At 41.0% G+C, this 20,228-nt stretch overlaps 1 protein-coding gene across 9 annotated transcripts in view; it reads right to left on the bottom strand.

Annotated features, from left to right (window-relative positions):
• Window positions 1–4,134: 4,134 nt before the first annotated feature.
• The window catches only part of Akap6 (A-kinase anchoring protein 6), a 432,222-nt gene continuing 416,128 nt past the window's right edge, over window positions 4,135–20,228 (bottom strand). For all 9 annotated transcript variants that reach the window (XM_029484604.1, XM_029484605.1, XM_029484603.1 and 6 more), the window contains 2 exons: window positions 16,769–20,156; window positions 4,135–11,752 (listed from right to left, as the gene is read on the bottom strand). In XM_029484604.1, coding sequence (XP_029340464.1) covers window positions 16,809–20,156 — 3,348 coding nt within the window. In that variant the 3' untranslated portion in view covers window positions 4,135–11,752; window positions 16,769–16,808. The remainder of the gene's footprint in view (window positions 11,753–16,768; window positions 20,157–20,228) is intronic.

Genomic DNA, 20,228 nt, shown 5'->3' with positions numbered 1-20,228 from the left:
TTTGGGCTAATATCCACTTAATAGTGAGCACATACCATGTGTGTTCTTTTTTTCTGGGTTACCTCACTCAGGATTATATTTTCTAGTTCCATCCATTTGCCTTCAAATTTCATGAAGTCATTGATTTTAATTGCTGAGTACTACTCCATTATGTAAATGTACCACATTTTCTGTATCCATTTTTCTGTTGAGGGACATCTGGGTTGTTTCCAGCTTCTGGCTATTATAAATAAGGCTGCTTTGAACATAATGGAGCATGTGACATTATTATATGTTAGAATATTTTCTGGGTATGTGCCCAGTATTGGTATAACTGGGTCTTAAGGTAGAACTATTTCTAATTTTCTGGAGAACCACCAGCTTGATTTCCAAAGTGGTTTTACTAGCTGGAGATGGATGAAGGGAGGGACCTGAGAGGGAGGGGGAGGGGAGGCAGGATCAGGTATTGGAAGGGACAAGAGAGAAGTACAGAGGGTCAGGAAATTGAATAGAAATATGTAGCAGTTGGGGGTGGAGGTAGGGAACTGGAGGTAGCCATTGGAAAGCCCTAGACTCTAGGGAAGCAAGAGGCTCCAAGGACCCAACTTTGATGATGTTAGCCAAAATACCCAACAAAGGGGAAATAGAACCAGTAAAGACCACCTCCAGTAGATAGTCATGCCCCCCAGTTGAGGGATGGGGCTACCCACACATCTCAAAAAATTTAACCCAGATAGTTTTCTGTCCAAAAGAAAGACAGGGACAAGAAGTGGGAAAGAGATAGAAGGAAAGGCCATCCAGACACTGCCCACCTAGGGATCCATCCCATCCGCAGACACCAAACCCAGACACTATTGCTGATGCCAAGAAGCGCTTGCTGACAGAAGCCTGGTATGGCTGTTCCCTGAGAGGTTCTACCAGCTTCTGACCAATACAGATGCAGATACTCACAGCCAACTATCGAACTGAGCCCAGGGCCCCAATGGAAGAGCTAGGGGAAGGACTGAAGGAGCTGAAGGGGTTTGCAACCCCATAGAAAGAACAACAATATCAACTATCTGGACTACCTTGAGTTCCCAGGGACTAAACCACTAACCAAAGACTATACAAGGAAGGGCCCATGGTTCCAGCTGCATATGCAGCAGAGGAAGGCCTTATTTGACATCAATGGGAGGGAAGACCCTTGGTCCTGTGGAGAATTAATGCCCCAGTGTAGGGGAATTCTAGAATGTGAGGCAGGGTGGGTGAGTGGGTGGAGAAGCACCCTTATAGAGGCAAAGGGAAGGGGGATAGGATGGAAGGGATGGGGGGGCGGGGGGAGGCGGTTCTGTGAAGGGGTAACTGGGAAGAAGGATTTCATTTGAAATGTAAACGAATAAAATGATTAATTTTAAAAAAAGATAAAAAAGAGTGCAGCTCCTCAGAGCAATGGTGGGTTAAAAAGTGGGGGACACAAGGCTAGCGGGTACAGTGAGCACAGCACAGTGGCAGAACACTCACACGGTTTGCACAAAGCCCTGGGTACCATCCCCTCAAAACACTAAAATGATTTTTTAAATTATCTAATGGTGGGAACATGCAGGAACAAAATGACTTCTATCAAAAACAAGAAATTAGTTAAAATATGCCACAAGAATACAAGATGGAGGAAAATCTCATTGGTTAAGTCTGGATAATCCAATCAAACAAAAGGAGCGGAGTTGTGAGTTATGAAAACCTGAAGCAAAAGGAATTCTGGATCAGTAAAGATCAATGAAGGGAGAGGTCCTTCATGCTGTACACAGAAGGCCAGCTGATGAAAGTGGACAGTGTTAAAGGGAGAAAAGCTTAATTTTGCATCCATTTTGGCAAGGATTAGTTGGATAAGAAATATTAATGGGTGCTTAATGTAGGTGAAAATTTGAAGGGGGAAGGATATTGCATGACTTTAAAGTGATTTATTTATTTATTTATTTATTTATTTATTTATTTATTTTGAAGATCAAAATCTTAACATACCAGGAGGCACGGTGGATACCATACTTCTCAGGGTGTGCCACTGGCTACAGACTGCTCTGGCTGAGACTGCATAATCCTAATTACAATGGGAGGCCTGACAGATGTATGGTAAGGGATAGTCTGTTTTCAAAGAAGAGTCCTTTCTTCCGGAATCACTGTCATAACAAGGCAAATAAAAGTTGGAGAAATACTTCAGATTACAGGAGGCAAAAAGTATCTGACTTGAATTCAAGACCAAAAACATGGACTGAAGGGGAAAAATTCTGCAATAATGACAATTACCGGGGACCCTGACAAAACCAGAAATGTAATTAGATAAAAAAAATTATTTTAGTGGATATTTTTGATGTTAAAAATGAGCTTTGACTATGCAAGAGAATATATCTATTTTTCTATTAAGAAATAAACAACCAAGTAATTGGAGGCAAAAGGCCACAATGAACTCAACTTACCTCCAAATAAAAACCCAATATGTGAGCCTACTTCTGGTGCATGCTTACACGGAGTGGGGAATGATATAGGAGGAAATATTAATAAGTTGGTCTGGTTAAAGTTACACTACTTTTATTTATGAAATTTTATATTCTATGGGGTTGAAATTCTTTTCAAATTAAAAGATACCAAACCCATTTGTCTCTTCTGTTGCATGCCCATGGCAAAGGTGGAGCCCAGGTTCCATAACCCAGGGGCTCAGAAAATGTCTCTTAAAGATGATGAGGACATTTGAGTTTTTCTGAAAACATAGAACTCAGCTTTTCTCTTCGAGCCAGACTGCCTTTAGAAAAACCATTACCTATGCGAAGTTGAAAAACCTCACATAAAGAATGCTATGAACCACGGCAAAACCCACATTTTAATTTCATTGCCTTAAATTTAATTAATATTTTTGCTTTATGAATTTGTCTCTTTCTATTACTTTTTTCAGATATGAAATAAAGTCCATGGGTGGGAAATGACATATTGTAAAGTATTTCTCCAGCAAAATGTAATGATAAAAATGTATGTTCCTACGCGAACATTAATCTCGTCCATAATTAACTATTGCTTTTTTCTTTCATCAGACTCTGACCTTTAAGGTGTTCCTGTTGTGTGTGTTTTTAATGCCTAACTTTTCTGGAAAATGTGCAGAGGTCATAATGAGGCATAATTATATACAGTATATAATTTTCTTTGGCCTTTTTCAAGTGCTAATTTAGCTATCATTTCTTCCTAAAGAATTTTTATAAGAAATGTATTTTAAAATGAAAGCCCTTTCTCCAGTTTTGACCTGAATTACTATTCAGCAAGTATTTAATAGAGGTAGGAAATTCAGCAACATATATAGAGAGATGATAAGGGAACATTCCATAACATATCATCATTTAAGCAGCAAATGAATTTTAAAAATAGTCTTTTGCTCCTCAATACCCTGTTTTTATGAAATACAAACATAATATATATAAAAAAATCACCTACCTCTTTATTCCGCAAATTGCATATTATAAAACATATATCATCGCTAGCACTGCATTTTTTTTTAAACAAGCAACTAAATATGTGGACATCGTTAATCACAATGTATTGTGGGGGCTAAATTGCATATTGAAAGTACTTAGCCTGGTGCCTGACACATAAAGGCTGTAGGTGATCATGACTTACATTATTATTGTTCCAAATGAAGCAGCAGTATCTGTGGATTTATTTAGCTTTCTTCCCTGTAACTTGCCAACCTATGACACTAAGCATCCGTTGGTAATCATGACAGTGTTGAATGAGCAAAATGTCGTGAAGTTGCTCTAAATTACTTAGGACCTAAATAATCAGACTTGAGGACTGTAAAGAACTGGGTGCTTCCTGGCATTCACAACCAATCAGAACTTGTCCTAAGTTTAAAAACCCGAAACATTATTTCCCATTGCTTTCTATAGTGAACTTTAAAAGTGTTTGCCTGCACAGACACCATTGGTAGATTAGAGAAGAACGTCCAGAATTCAGAACACAGTGAGAACTCTTTGGAAAGCAGGAAACGTGAACATGCGGGAAGGGAATTGCTTCTTGGAAAGTCAGGATTTTCTATAAAGCCTTGCCAGAGTTCCATCCGTCATCCGAGATGGCCATGAAGGAGACACGAATACAGAGGCGCCCATGCTTTTCACCCTATTTTAAGGACAAGGTACATTCCAGCAATTTGGCTTTTTATTCGGAGATTCTTTAAAATAAATGACACGCGTTTGCCAGGAAATACACACAAAAGGAATGATTTGCTTCAAAATTCTGACTTAGTTTAAAGTAACACGACCAACTAGTAGAGCCAGACGAATTCTCTAGCCCCGGATGTTTTTATAAACCAGCGGTTAGGGAATATGGGGTTTACAGAGGATTGTGAGTATTTTTATGTTCTTAATGCCTGAATCATTTAAGACCTTGAATAAATCTTGCTGAATAACACTTTACATCTATAATACCCCCCATTTGTTTATGGTGTTTTGTTTTAAATGGTAGATAGAATACAAAGAAAAGTTTTCATAATTTTAACACAGTTTAGATTAGACTATATTACTCATTTGTACTTAAATTAATAAGCCGTATTGTTGCATGTCCTTATGATATGGAAAAATATCCAAATTTATTCCTGAGGCTTCCAGTCAAACTTCCCCAAGCTACATGAATGAAGGAAAGCTGCACAGTAGAGGGCTGATGAGCTCAGCAGCTTAGCTGGTGAGATGTGTGGGACTCTGGGCACACCTGGGACATCTCTATCGTCTTCTGCCTCCAAAGTTCATGCTGGGTGAGGTTCCCGAGACCAGACTGCCTGGACTGGCCATTTCCCAGGGTCATGAAGTCCAAGTTTCACAATGCTTCACATCTCTGTTTTTAATGCTCTATTTTTTTTTTCTGAAGAGCTTACTCCCCACAGTTCAAATTCCTCACGGTTGTGGATAAACTGGGGCTGCTCAGACAGTGTTTTGCATAGGGCTCATTCTCTGTGCTTTGGGGCATCTCCTATTTAGTGTGTCTTAAATATGATGTCACAAGGTTGTTAATCAATCATAACATACAAAACTTTAAAAAGAACTTTAAAAAACAAATTAGAATGTTCTTAAACTGCCTTTAAAACCATATCACTCTAATCAACTGTGTTGTTCCCTTTCTTGCATGGAGAGAAGAGAGCCAAGTAGACTCTTCACTGGAAACTGCTTATTGGCAATTGCCCTAATGCCTGCAAATGCCTGTGCTGTGTTTTCAATGTCTGTATCCCTAAATTCCCATGTTCAAACCCAGTCCCCAGTGCAACAGAATTAATAAGAGTCTTTAGAAGGTGAATAAGTTGTGAAGGAGATAACTGCCCATAGAGGGCTGGGGGTGGGGGATGCTTGTTCAGCACCTCATGCTATGAGGAAGCACAGAGAATACCCATCAATGAAACAGAGCGAAGGATCTCACCAGACACTGAATCTTCTGTTGCCCCAATCTTGGTCTCCTCAGCTTCCAGATTGTCTTGCTACAAATTTTCTTGTTTGCAAATTTCCCAGAGTAAAGTATTTTCTTGTAACAGTCATACTGAACTAAAACAATCTCACATGTGTGGACACCATCCAAGTTTTGCATGCATGCTGCCTGGAAAAGAACCGAAGGAAGGTTGCATTATGCAAGCTCTGATTAATTTCAAAGCACAAGGAGGAACAAACTGCATACTTTCTGCTTTGGTGGGAGTCCACAAGGGAGAGTCAGATGGTCTCCAGGCATTACTAATCAGCATGCCATTGCTCAAGAAACCTATCATGGACCTGATCTATGTATAGCATATCATTTTCCTTTGGACAAGCAAATGGGTGGCAAGTCTCAAATGCAGAAGTAATTGCTGTGTGGAAAGCATGTAGCTGTTTTAAAAGAAGCATCTGTATGGATTTGCTTGACCATTATCTTGCTGTACATGTGACAGAGCTGCCTGCATCAAATCAATGGATGAACTACAGGACTAATTTCATTGAACTCTTCTACTCAATGAGAGTGTCTACTCACAACCACAACAGGATCTCAATGGAATAGCTATTTCCTTGGCTTATGAAACTTTTTATATATGACCAGGAAATGAAAATGTGTGTGTGTGTGAGTGTGTGTGTGTGTGTTAATGTTTGGGTTGAAAAACAAATAAATAAATAATCATAATAGTGAAATAACCTGGCTTAACACTGCTTTAGAGAAAAGGTCTCAATTTATTGGTACATTGAGTTTATGGTGCACCAATTTTTCTTGTGGTCTTGGTTGCACTAAATATCCAATTTGTAACTGACTAAATTCCAAATCAATCAGTAATATCCAATCTGTAACTAACTAAATTCAAATCCTTAGGTTAATGATGTAGAACAATCTTTTTGTTTATAAAACAAAGTACACTTTATTTTTTTCTAAAATTACAAGTCAAAAGTAAAGATCTATTTGGTCCATGGCTATAGTTGGCTGACCTCTGTCTTAGAAAATAACAGTATACTGTGACTTAAGAGTGTCCATGGAGCCAGGTGGTGGTGGCACACTCCTTTAATCCCAGCACTTGGGAGGCAGAGGCAGGCAGATTTCCGAGTTTGAGGCCAGCCTGGTCTACAAAGTGAGTGCCAGGACAGCCAGGGCTACACAGAGAAACCCTGTCTCGAAAAACAAAAAAATAAAAAAGAATGTCAATGGATCTCTTCATGGAAATGAAACTGATCATGTGAAAAAACTAGAAAGAAAAGCTTGCATGTCCTATGTCCCATTGACTTTGCAGTCTATTGGCCTCTTATAGAATGGTATCAGATGTTTTAATTCCATAGATCATAGATCAGAAGGGAGTTTCCAATGGGTCATATATGAAAACATCTCAGACATACTGTGCTAAGTAACTGCAGTTCTAGTGCAAATCTAGTGTAAACAAGTGTGAGGTTGTGTTCCAAGAAGGCTTTATTCACTGACACAAACATTTTCATTTCTTGTCACTTTCACTAATCACAAAAACATTCTTTTTATTGTTTTTCAGCCACATAAAAAAGTAAACGTCATTCTTAATTCCCAGGACAAACGCAAATAGGCAGGGGGTTAAATCAGGCCCATGGGCCATGATCTGCTGACCTCTGCCTGAGAAAACAAAAGAAAAATTGAAGCAAGAATGTAGGTGATCCACTCCCACTCCATCCACGATCTGAACACACCATCACTCATAAGCTATAGCCACAAAACCAGCTCATCCTGAGATTTACAACGAGAAGATAACAGGACTTATCCAAGTTATGACTCATTCTACAAAACTGACCTGAGCTCTTCAGAAATGTCAATACAGTGAGGACCAAAGGGGGAATAAGAGAATGAAAAACCTGTTCCAGATCAAGAAGATACAAAGCTAAAATGCCTATGTGGTCATCTTTTGGGCACTAGGTTGAAGGTAAAGGCACACACACACACACACACACACACACACACACACACAAAGCATATCTTAAAGTAGAGAAACTGTAATAAGGATTACTACGTATTATCGTAAAGTATTACAGACTTGTAGAAAATGCCTTTGCTCCTTGACATAGTAGCTCATCTTTATAAATGAAGTGTTGTATGCAGAAAATGAATTTTTAATGGTACAATCATACAAGAAGGTAGTGTGTGTGCACGCACGTGTATGTCTCTGTGTATGTGTGTATGTGTGTGTGTGTGTGTGTGTGTGTGTGTGTGATGTGTCATGTGGTGTGACATGGACAGAAAGAGAGATACAAATTCCAAAAGTAAATGTATCTAAGCAAAGTGTGCAGAGACATTGTTCTTGTACCACTTGGCTTTTCCATAGGTCTAAAATTACCAAAATAAAAATGGGGAAAGCTATGTGCTATGTGTATCTGAAAAGAGGTGTTTTGGTGGTCCAAGTTCTACTTCACAAGTGCTGATACTCGGGGGTTAGTTACTCTAAGGAAACTCATGTATTTCAGTTTCATTCAGAAGAGAGCACAGCTCTCCCTGTGAAAGCCAGCTGGATCACTTCACTGTTTGACATTTGCACCCACTCTCTTCTCAGCTATTATGGTGAAAAGCCAAGTCTAGTGAACCAAGCAACAAGATAATCAAACCTGGGCTGTCACAGGCCCCAGATTCAGACTGCTATCTTGTTTGCAGATTTGTTGAGTAACAAACAAACAAACAAAAAATATCTGAAAAATACTAAGCCACTTCACTTCTTATCACAGTTTCATCCAGACCATAGGACATATCAATTTGCTCACCTGATTTTTGATAGTGTAGACATATGGATAAGAGGCAAAGTAAGTGGGTCTGGGGAAAATTAATCTGGGGGGAAATGTCATAATTATTATCTTTAAGGGTATGATCAGAGAGAAACTTCTAAGCACATATGCTTCAGTTGTCTTTGTGTAGGTGAGACAATGCTATGCCACACACTAGTGGCTACTCTATGAATGTTTGAATGACTGAATAAATTAGTGGGTGAATGATAGGAAAGGCAGATCTGTTTTCCATGGAAATGTCAGGTTTGAATCCAACATAAGGAAAAGATTGAAGATGACTCCAGCACTAGCCTGGACCACAGAAGGAAGTCATGTATTCTTATTTTATTCACTTGTTTATTTGTTTATTTATTGAAATTTACAATAGTAGAATAAACATATATCTTGAATATATTTTTGAGAAAACGTATCACTTAAGTGTCCACACACCTCTCTACATGTAGGATGAAGACAGTCCCTTGACATCAAGGGTTCTGCCTGTTTAACATTCAGTCAAGTTGAAATGGATCTGAAGTCATGATATATGAAGGGCAGTTGGAGGAACTGCCTGGGAAAGAGAGTAACTGTTCTCAATTACCTGAAGGGTGGCCATGAGACAGAGGGACCATGAATCCTCTAAGGGCCTCTCTGCAGCACAGGCATAGGACCAATGAACCAAACTAAAAGGGGAGGGGTACCCTGTGGACTTTATTTAGCAACCTAAGAGAGTACATTCTAACAGAAACACATGCCCACCAGAGGGATACTTTGCCTTAACAAATAACAAACAATTGTCATGGGACATGTGTAGATAGTGTTGGTCGAATCAATACAAACCAAATGAGCTGTTTTCAAATGCAGATGGGAAGGTAGTGTCTACACAGGGTATGAAACTGAGGCTCTTCCATCTCTTCTGGCTGGAAAAGGCATCAATAAACTCAAGAGTCAACCTGGTCAACTTGGTGTTAGTGTTAAGCGGATATCTAATAAATATTTTCAAATTCTAAGTCTTCATGAGTATATAAGAGGCAAATAGTCCAGCACGGCCCATTAATTTTTTGAATGTCTTTTCAATAGACTTAGACTTGACATTACTTACTGACTAAGAGAAATTCAGGTTGTCTCAGTATATAAAATAATGCCATATCCTAACAGAGGTCCAAAAATGTTCAAATACTTTTCAGGACTCTAGGATCTGTCTTTCTCTGTATTTCAGGCTACCATCCCTGTGCACTCTGTCATTGCCTTAAATCTAGCTAATTTCCCTCTTTCTTTCCCCCTACCACATAGTTATGTCTAACATCTCCCCTTTGTGATCCTCATGAACACTATAACTAGATGTCTCTCTAAGACTCCGTTGGAAGAAGTCACTACATACCCAAAAGCCTAGAATGAGCCATCCATTTAAAAATATGTGCAGCAAAGGTTAGAAGGGGCAAAACCCACTCAAAATTATTTAAGTGTTCCTGGGAGGGCGCCAGTAAAGTTACAATTGTGGGATAAAATAAAGCCCCACACAAGCTACTGGGTCTCCTATACCTAGTACACAGCACACAAACACTCCATGTCCGCTCTGTAAACATCTTGCAGGCCTCTCTATTTGGCCTTCTCTCTTTTCACACATGTAGTGAAGCCCTGCTAACCCCTGTTCTCCCATAGCCTTTCTCTTTGCCCCAGCCTCTCACCCGCTGTCTCTCTCATTGTGGCTCTTTCTCTACACTTGCTTTCTTCCTCATCTGTAGGACGTTATGAAACACACATCTGTGTGGTCAGTCACTCTGTCTCAAACATAGATAAACCTCCAAAGGCAGTGCATCGTTCATAGCTGCTCTCCCCGAATCTAAAATAGTGACTTGCAGGCAAAAGATGCTAATGAGTGATCTATTGAATGAATGATTGTCATTTCGGTGGCTACATATGTCTGTCATGTTCTCTTGGCTTTTGGAAATCTGATTATAAATGTGTGATTATAGATGTGCTTCACTTTGCACATCTTTTTCTAGTTTTAATGCAGGAAACATATATAGATATATATATATGTAAAACCCCACTCAATACTCAAATTCAGGAAACTCTATGAAATACCTACTGTGTGTCAGGCACTTTAGTAGGAGTTATGATATAAATTAAAAGCTGAATTCTTCAAGTCAAAAAAAAAAAAAAAGACCAAATGGAATATTCCTCTGTTGATTTTTCTTAACAAAATAAATATACCTGAAATCTATAGTTTAAATAAAATAATAATCAAATTTTCTATACCATCCACCAAAACCATTCAAATATTTAAAATAAATTAGGGCATGTAAGAGATCTCCAAATACAACTTTAAACCATTAGCAAGTAGAAACAAAAACATTTAGAATAAAACATTGTTGATGGAAATGGCCTTTAAACCTTTGCTATTTCAGGATGTTTACAGTGAAACAGAAAGATTTTTGAAAATTATGAAGGCTTCAGGCCTAGTCTGTAGTCTAAGCAATGTAAGCCTTCTGTGCAATATGGATATTTTGGAAGCTAATATATGGAGTTTGATTCTTTTTCTTTTCTAGAACCAGATGCAAGAATTTGGTAAAAACACAGGTAGAAGAGATCATTAATTTTCCTTTCCCCCAATAAGCTATTTTTATTATGCCAATTTTAATTACCATGCAATTGAACGGGTTTAAGGCTTATATTCTCCACATCACTGGACATCACAAACATGAAAGCATTTTATACTGTCATACATCAGTGTTTGTACTAGCTTATACATATATACAGAAATTATTCACGCATCTTAACCTTGCTATTTCCTCCTTTCAAACCAACATAATATTACCACAAAAGCAGCTTTTTAATAAATGGTATAAGAAATACAGCAAGGCACACCGTTTTAAAAAAAAAAAAACATTTTTCTCATTACCACCTCAAGAAGCAGAGAAATCAAAAACAAACTTAATAGTAGAATGTACCAGTTTATACGATACAACACTGTTATAGTTGTTTCTTGAAGTGCTGCATAGATCATTACTAAAAAGAAATAATTAAAATGGCGCTTTCAAAACATCACTTAATTTTGTCATAAGGATCAATGTGTCTCTTCTATACTACAATCAAATCAAGGGCTGGCTTTTTAGGTAAATCTCTTTCAATAAACATAGGTATAATATCATGAAAAATTTCAGAGCAAAACATAAAATTGGTCAAGTACTGATGGGAGGGGTGCCATTCCAGACAGTGGGTTTAATGGACCATCAATTTGGTGAACGGCAGAGCTTTAAAAGGAGGTGGGAGGGGGAGGGAAAACAGAAGTCTTGCTGGAGAGAGAGGGTTGCCAGAGGTAGCTTGGGACAGGAATCCACGGGAGAACAAGCAGCTTTGAGGAACTAAGACGATCACCTAAGAGGAGCAATGCACACATCCAGATCGGGAGGCCCACGTGGACAGACCGCATTCAGAAGGAAGGTTCGTCTTCAGGAAGTCAACGTGGCAGGAGGCAGTGATGATAACAGGATGGAACCCAAGACCAGCCCAGGGTGGGTCAGGCCAGCCCCGAGCTTCAGCCAGGCTATCTACAGGAAAGAAAGAGGTGGCAGGGAAAGGTGTCAGCAATGGCTGTTATTGGCAGGATGAAGCCCTTTCTGGAAGCTGCCTGGGGAGGGGAAATCATCTGCTAGCGATCTGAAATGAGAAGTTATGAAATGTGACTTTCACTAGCTCAAGGCTCAAAGAACACACAAACACATTTTCAGTTCAGTAAGTTATATAGATTCCTTAGTATGTTCATATGTTTTCAAAAAATAAGAAAAATCAAGTACATGATCTTTTCTCTGGGTCATCAATTCATCTATTCTTCTGGGGATGATCTCAATTTTATCAAGTTTTTAAAAAAAAATCCATAAGAAAATGTCAGGTAGTCAGTACCAAAGAATGCAATGATGTACAAACACAAGCCAGGAGATACCTGGCTCCCAGGCTGACACTTCCTCCACTGGTCTGTGTAAGACGTTCTATTATAGAGTGGTGGAACACTCACAACATTATGATAACCTCCTAATGCTTTCGATCCTTACCTAGGAAAAGGTATAATTAGAATTCACCACTCAACTATTACTGTGCTTTATTTTAGGTCCAGGAAACTGAACTGACTCAATTCTCTCTGTATGTGTGATGATTGGTACAAATTTCTTCCAAGCTCATTCTGTCCTACTTATTTCTAAATGGCTACAAAAACTGATCAAATCTGAGAAACAACCAAATTCCAGGATACAAAGTACTTTCGGTTCTCAGACCAGCTCTCAAATAAAGCAGGTCTCTGCCTGCTTGAGTTTAATCTAAATTCCGAAGTGCTATATCAGGGTATTCCCACCCCCTCGACCTCTTAGAAGCAAATATTCTTCCGTGTCTTCCTGTCTCTTTCTATAAACTTACAGCTTCATGCACAAGTCAGAAAAAGTTTTCCAACCGTAGTTCCACCACAGTCAAACAGGATGTTGAGAAGATACGGGAAGTTAACAGGGATGGGGGAGACAGACAGAGGCAGATGGAACAAAATTTGGTACAGTAAAATAATGCAGTAATTCAAGAAAGCACAGGGAAGCATTGCTCACATGCTGAGGATGTGACTCATCAGGAATCTGCTGCTGCGCAGGGGAATCCTCCAGTGAAGCCAATCCCATCTTAGTAAAGAGCTGGCATTTGAATGAATTCCCTCTGGGTAATCAATTCTTTCAATTTGGCACACTTGGGAACAAGGCAGGCCAAATGGGCTCAAGCCCAAATCCCCTCTCTCTCTCTCTCTCTGTGTGTGTGTGTGTGTGTGCGTGCGTGTGTGTGTGTGTAAGAGAGGGAGGGGAGACAGAGCGAGAGTGAGACAGAGTGAGAGTGAGACAGACACACACACACACACACACAGAGACTGACTTTATCCAATAAAATCTTTATATAGCCTGGCAAGTTATTCAGAAGTGCCCGATTATTATCCAGCGGAAGCTTGGGTTAGAAAGGTGATTTAAAGGAAAATGTTATAGACACATGTAGTGTCTAGTGAAGGAATAATATACAAACCCTCAATGGAGTTTCCTAAAGCTGCTTAGCCAGCCTTGGGAAACCCCAGTGTCAGCCCAGTAAGAGAATGAGACGTTGTGTGTGGTGAGAAGTGTTGGCTCCAACCACTTTCTCAACTTATAAAAGCTGAGCTGCACTCTAAATTGTGTTAACACCTATCAACACAAGTAATCATCTCAAATCGAAAACTCTGTGGCCACCATTGCTCATATAGACTGATGACGTAGGCAAAATGATGAAACTAAGACCAAAAGAAGTAATCACACACACACACACACACACACCATTAAACCATTAGATGAACAAGGAGAAAACATGAAACTACACACTGGCTGGATGTAAGGAGTTAACTTTTTACACTGCAGAATTTATCCAGCCTGAAATTTAGGGTTAAACCATTCATCAAAGATTACAGGCTTATGATGAGGATTATGAAGAAATAACTCTCAGAATACAGCAAAAAAGATTAGTGCAAACTACATTTCTTAGGTAGGCCCTAGGAGGAATTCCAGACCTACACCATGTGCTCTCTCCAAATTAGGCAGGAAGAGCTGGATCTAGCCAGTTACCTCCCCTTTGATGTGATTCATTCTAACTGGCTTCTCCATTTTCACACAGATGGATACAGTGAAGAGTCCAGCAGTTGCTGGAAGTACGTGCAAACGCACCGCCGTTAGGCCACAGCAAATCTTCTCAGATGGGTTCAGAGGTTTTTAATTAGAACACAGTAAATAAAATCATTTTCAAAACTCTTTGAAAAGAATCTGTTCTGGTTGCAGACTATCTGCCTGGTTCTAAACACATCGTAAACACGTTCGGATGGAATTGTAATCATTTCATCTGATAATCTATTTCTGGGAAAAGAGCGCCAGCAAATTGACTTGGGTGAATTGTGATGTCCTGGTACAAAGGCCATGCCACCTCACAGCCCCCAAATGGCTTTTAAAAGGAAGAACTTCTGCAGCTTTTGGACAGAGTGGAAGGAACACTGACTACAGTTAAGTTCATATGGTTGTAAAGTCTCGATGTAACTTCAGTACACACCCTGACAAGGAGTTCTGGGAGCTTAGCAGCCTTTTCAGATTGAATGACTTCTCAGGTGACAGCACTTTGGCACCTGACAGGTCCGTGCAAATTTACACCCAACGCTTGTAACTAAGCGAAAGATCAGGCACAAACATGTTTTGTTAACATGGTACTTAGACATAGACACACACACGCACACATGCATTCACACTGCATACACACACATCCACACATGATCACGCACAAACACACACGCACACACAGGCATTCATACTGTGTATGCTCGTGTGTGTGTGCGCGCGCACACACACACACACACACTCACTCACTCACTCACACACACAAGCACTCACACTTGTCCTCACACACCCTCAAAGGTGGATAGGAGCAATCTATGGCTGTTCACATAGCTCTAGGCTTATAACAAGTCACTTGGGGACGATGTCAGTTTTACAGAAGTAAAATCTGGCTGCTTGTTCCCTTTGCCCACAGCCTGGTGTGGGGCACAAGAGAACCCTTCTGATGGGCAGGCAAGTGGCTGATATTTTTACACCGTCTATGCTTGTAAAATGTGACAATTACACAGATCTATCAGCACCTCCACTTCCCCTCAAGTCAAAAAATGGAATTGCTCATCATTTACATTTCATTTCAATTCCATTTCTCTGTGTGAGGAAGAGAAGAGACTCCCAGAGGATCAGACAGTGAGAATGCATTCCAGAGCCTTCACTAGGGCCAGCGCGTCTCTGCTCCAGATCTCAGCAGGGCTGGTGACTTAAGGGTCACAGTCACAGGGTGGCATGCTCACAACGCTGTTGCTTTCAAGCCTTTATCCTTTTTCAGAAAACAAAATCAGCCAGGCATTCTGGGTCCTTCTGCGGAGGCGGGCAGAGCCTGCATCCAATCAGTTCTAATAGAACCTGTTCTGAGACGGCTTATGGTATCCCGGTTACTCTCCCTTAATGGTCAGTTTTACTGCATACTGATGGAGGGTGTGATTATAGGGTGGCCACAGCTCACAGAAAACACATCTCTCTCTCTCTCTCTCCCTCTTTTGCTCTCACTTGCAACCAATTGTAAATAGTGTCTGAAATAGAAAACTAGTGAAGCTACATCAGTAAGTAGGATGCCTTTCTTCAGTTTTGCATACTGAGTTTATTTTTAGGGTATATATATGGTATAGATTCCCCCCTCGCACCACATTCTAGCAGCTCAACATAGAATCGCACATTTTAATGAGCTCAGGGCACAGGTGTTGCAGGAAAAAAAATAATGATGTTTGCCATTCATCTTTCAAATTAAATAATGTGTTTTTAAATAGTAACTTTTTTCATAATACATTATGGGAACAACATTTATCTGTCACATTTTAAAAGATGTATTTGTAATAAATGTAAATTACTTTTAGAAAATCAGTAATTAGGCTCATCAAAAAAATAAACAATCTGCCACAAAAAAGATAATCTTTAGCATAGTTAAGTATAATAACTGTTATTTGAATAAGTTAACAAATTAGGGTAGATTGCTTCTGTAATTCATTTCCTATAGCACGAGTTTAGGTTACGGCATTAGGCTTCTGTAGTGGGGGTGGAGGGGCGTTATGCACCTCATACTTTGGTGAAATACAACTCTCATATTTGAAAGCTAAATTTCTCTTTAAACTTGATTGAGCAAGTGCATTCATCACTGGGTCTTAGAAATGGGAAATAACAGAATCTCTGTATCGCTTCTAGAGCTGTATCACCACCTCAGGATTATCAATCAATAGCTGTCTTATTAAATATGAAAAGTGGAATGAATTTCTCAAAAAAAATTGATGGCAATCAGCCTGTCACCTTCAGGCAAAATTCAAAAATTCTGTTTTTATCGAGATGCCATTAACTTGTCACGTATCCTCCCAATATGTGCGTTTTGCGCTGGTGCTTCATCTGTGTGTGTACAAATAGGAGCCTCTTCTTTTCCCTCAACTTTTTGCTCCTGTTTGGATTCTGAGGCCATGATAAGGGGAGTGACTGGGATGCTAGTTATATGAAGCAGAAGCCTAAGGAAAAGCCCATGTCTGGAAGGAGGCACAGCCTTCAGCCTGACCCTTGCTCATCACGGGGCAGTTCTAAGTAGGAGTTGCAGTAAGGAATACAGCTACTGAACATGCATTTTGATCTCAAGGAATGCCTGCAACTCTCGGGGCATTTTTCTCCTCTAGTCAGAGAAATTAAAACCCTAAATGGATCAGCTGGTTTCTCAAATATTGTATTGCTCTTGCCAAAATGATGGAATAAATATAATGTCACTTGAAATGTCAAAATGTCACCACTGGTCCCCTTGTGCCTTTCACAGTGACTATCACTGCTGTGTTTCTACTCAATGTCTTATCCAGATGTGTATGTGTCACAGCTAATCATGCTGACCAGTCTTCTATAGTGGATCTATTAATGTATACTCATATCTACACACACACACACACACACACACATGGCAGAAATACTCATACATACCTTTCAATGAGATGAGTTCCATGCTTGGGGGCATTACATTCTACCTATGCATGTTACTATGTCGATCTTCATGAAAGCTTACGAGCTTCTCTTTGCAGGTTAAAGTTTGGGGGCTGGGATACAGTGCAGCCTTGCCTTTTGGCTGTTTTGCATTCAAAGAGAAAGCTTGAATTTTCGGTTTGGCTGAAGCAGCGTTTTCTTCTGGCGTTCCTGATACACTTTGCTTTCTTGAACTCCCCTCTCTCTTGGCCTTTCCTGGGGAGGTGGTAGGCTCTGCACTCTCCACACAGCCCTGGGAAGTGTGGGACGCACCATCTCCTTCCTTTGCATCATCAGCTCCCTTCTGAGGGGAAAGTCCTGAAAGAGGCACCGTGTCTGTCTCATCACTGAACACAGAAGAGCCGGCTGTCATTTGTTCTGGCTTAGCAGCTTCATCCTGGACTTCTGATTCATTTGGAAGGGCACTGGAGAGATGGGCTTCCTCATCAGCAGGCTCGTCCTCAACACAAGCTTCAAAGAAGCAGTCCATGTCTTCCTTGTCATCTAAGCCAGAGTCCACGGTGTCTGGTGGCAATGGGGTGTTGCTCTTCTCATCTATGTAATTGGTGACCTCCCCACAGTCACTGTCGTGGGACGAAAGAGATAAGTAGGAGTAAAAATCTCCCTTCCTCAGGTGTATGGGCCGATGCGAATGCTCTAACACTTTCTCCTTAATTTGGGTCAGTGACGTGGGAGCGGCCACCTCACTCTCAGGTTGTGATTTACTTTTGAGGGCTGTTGATGCCATGTCAATGATTTCCTTAACAAAGTCATGTACCGAACAATCTTCATCATCTTTTTGATGGAAAACATCTGGCTTGCAGTTGCAACAGGAAGTGCTGCTGCTGATAGAAGCACTTTCCTCTGTCTCATTTTGTTCGAGTAGGCAGCAACCAGCAGCGTTTCTAGCCACACTTGGTGCATCATTAGACAAAGATTTGAGTCCATCACTATCTTGTCTGCTTCCGCTGCTGGTTTCCAACAGTAGTCCTGAGCAAGAGTTCTGGACTGATGTGCAGTCACCCCTTTCAGGATGCTGGGGATCGGAACCAACCTGTGGAGGATGCCTATCATTTGGGGGACCACATTCCTTCCCAGCGACATTTGAATCATCAGAACCATCCATTAATGCTTCATACTCGCTGTGCTTGGATTCAGAAATCTTTTTCACATTTGAAGCAAGGTTCTCTGATGCCTCTGGAATCCCTGGCTTCCCCTTTTCTCTTTCTGGAGTACTTTCAACATTGCCATTTTCCATGTCGGCCACATGCGGATCTTTAGTAACGTCGTACGTATTTTTCTTATTTTCACCTTTGGTTCCTAAGTCATGAGTTCTGGGTGGGTTCTTACCATTCCCGTTGTTTTCAGAGAGACGTTTTATGGAGCAATTTAGAAGGGCCTCAATGTCCAGGGTGTCCGAGGGATTGGCCCTCTCAGTGCTTCCTCCATCTTTATTGACCTTTATTTCATCGGTGATGCTGGGCCGTTTCTTTTCTCTCGACAAGGAAAGTTTGGGTCTTATCCACGTCTGCAGTTCGTTCTTGATGTAGTCCAGCCCGGACATCAGGTTGCTTTCCTCATAAATTTCATCATCCGTTGCAATACTGGAGTCGTCATCCTCATCTTTGAGACACAGCTCTTCTTCCGTCAAGGTGAGAGTGGAGCTGGAGAGGAGGTCGCTGTCGTCTTCGTCATCAGTGCAAGCAGAGGTGCAGGAGACGTTGACAATCATGCTGACATTGACGTCGCTCTCATCAGCCACCGAGCGATTCAGGCGCTTCCTGAATGATGCGTTGGACTCTGGGACCTTGTTTTTGTGTAACACAATGTCCTCCGAGCAAAGAGAGAGCTCATCACTGCTACTCAGTTCGGTAAGAGATGCCGGCGAGTCTTCATTGATAGAGGATGCGACATCCAGTGACATCTGGCCACTGAAGGACATCTTTTGGGAACTGCTTTGCAGAGTGATATCCGAAACACTCCTCTTGATCTTTTGCTCTGAGGGGCTCTGTATGTTCTCCAGACGATTCAAAAGATCTAATGTCCTCTTGCTCAGCTCACCAACCGAGCCACTGCTCACACTTATGTCCCCAGAGCTGTGACAGCTAAAAAGATCCTCGTTGCTCTTATAGGATGTCAACCAACTTTCTAAAGAAGTGCTTCGCTGGAGGCTGTCACTGCCATTTTTAAAGATTCCCAATCCAAACAAATCACCCCCTGGGGAAAGGGACTCTACCGATGAGCTACGAGATAAAAGGGAGAGCTGTCGGGCATTCTGGATGCCCGCGAGTGTCTTCTCTATGTCGCTACTTTTGTATGAGCTTCGACCCATCTCGTGGGGGGCACTTGCCAAGATCTTTTCATGGAGGGGCACGTCTGGTTGTGACTCAGAAGCCTGATGTTTAGGTTTGCAGGACTTTTTATCAAAATAGAAACCACGAAGAAGGGGATCCTCCAAATGGGCCTTCTCACTTTGCGGCTGTTTCATTATCATTGGAAATTTGAGCTTTGAGCCTTGGAGGTACGAGTAGTCATAAAATGTAAACACCTCGTGTTTTCCTTGTAATTCTTCTCCCAAGCAATCAGTGGTGTGTTTGGTAACACTGTTTAAGTCCCCAGCTTTCCCATTTACACAACCCATTGGTGAGACAGATGCCTGAGAGACACTTGAAAGCTTAATGCACTCCCCCTCATCTTTAAATTTTTGCTCCAGCACATTGGCTGCATCTCTCATTTGTGGGTCCAGATGTTGTGTTTCAGGGTTACTCGGGGACCCATCGACCATACTGAACAAGCTCATGTCGGAGTTGGTTGGCATCTCATTGTCTCCTTCGCTGACAATTCCACTCTCACTGCCTGAATTCTGGCTCAAGTCTCCACTCTGACACGAGTAAGGCCTTGCCAAGCTGGAACCGCCTAAAAGGTCTGGTAACGATTTTGTGGATGAAAATGAAGAATCTTTACTGAGGCTCTTAGTTAAAACAGTGGGCTGCGCTGTGCCTGTGAACTTGGGGCTGCTTTTTAGAAACGGAGTGTGGCTGTCCTCGTGGAACTCAACATTGTGGAGACTGTACACTTGGTAAATGTGTGGGCTGGAAGGGGCAGTGATGTTTGAGGTATACTGGGACCCTCCACAGTCACCTGCCTCCTCTTCATAACCGGAGTCCTTGTGGTGTGTCTCTTCAAGTTTCACTGTTGGAACCATAGGCTCTGGGTCTTGATCAAGGTTGTTGGATTCTTCATGCACACTAATGAGTTTGTTACTTATGTCTGTCTCATCCCATTCCAGGGCATCCTCACTCATTCCATTCAGGTCCATCAAGCCAGGGTCAATCACATTCAGAGTCTCCTGTAATAGAAGGGAGGAGAGAGAGAGAGAGAGAGAGAGAGAGAGAGAGAGAGAGAGAGAGAGAGAGAGAGA

The sequence above is a fragment of the Mus caroli genome, chromosome 12 (assembly GCF_900094665.2).
Source record: "Mus caroli chromosome 12, CAROLI_EIJ_v1.1, whole genome shotgun sequence".
NCBI classification, from domain to species: domain Eukaryota; kingdom Metazoa; phylum Chordata; class Mammalia; order Rodentia; family Muridae; genus Mus; species Mus caroli.
Note: the sequence above shows the minus strand (reverse complement) of the source record. Positions and strands in the feature narration are given on the sequence as shown.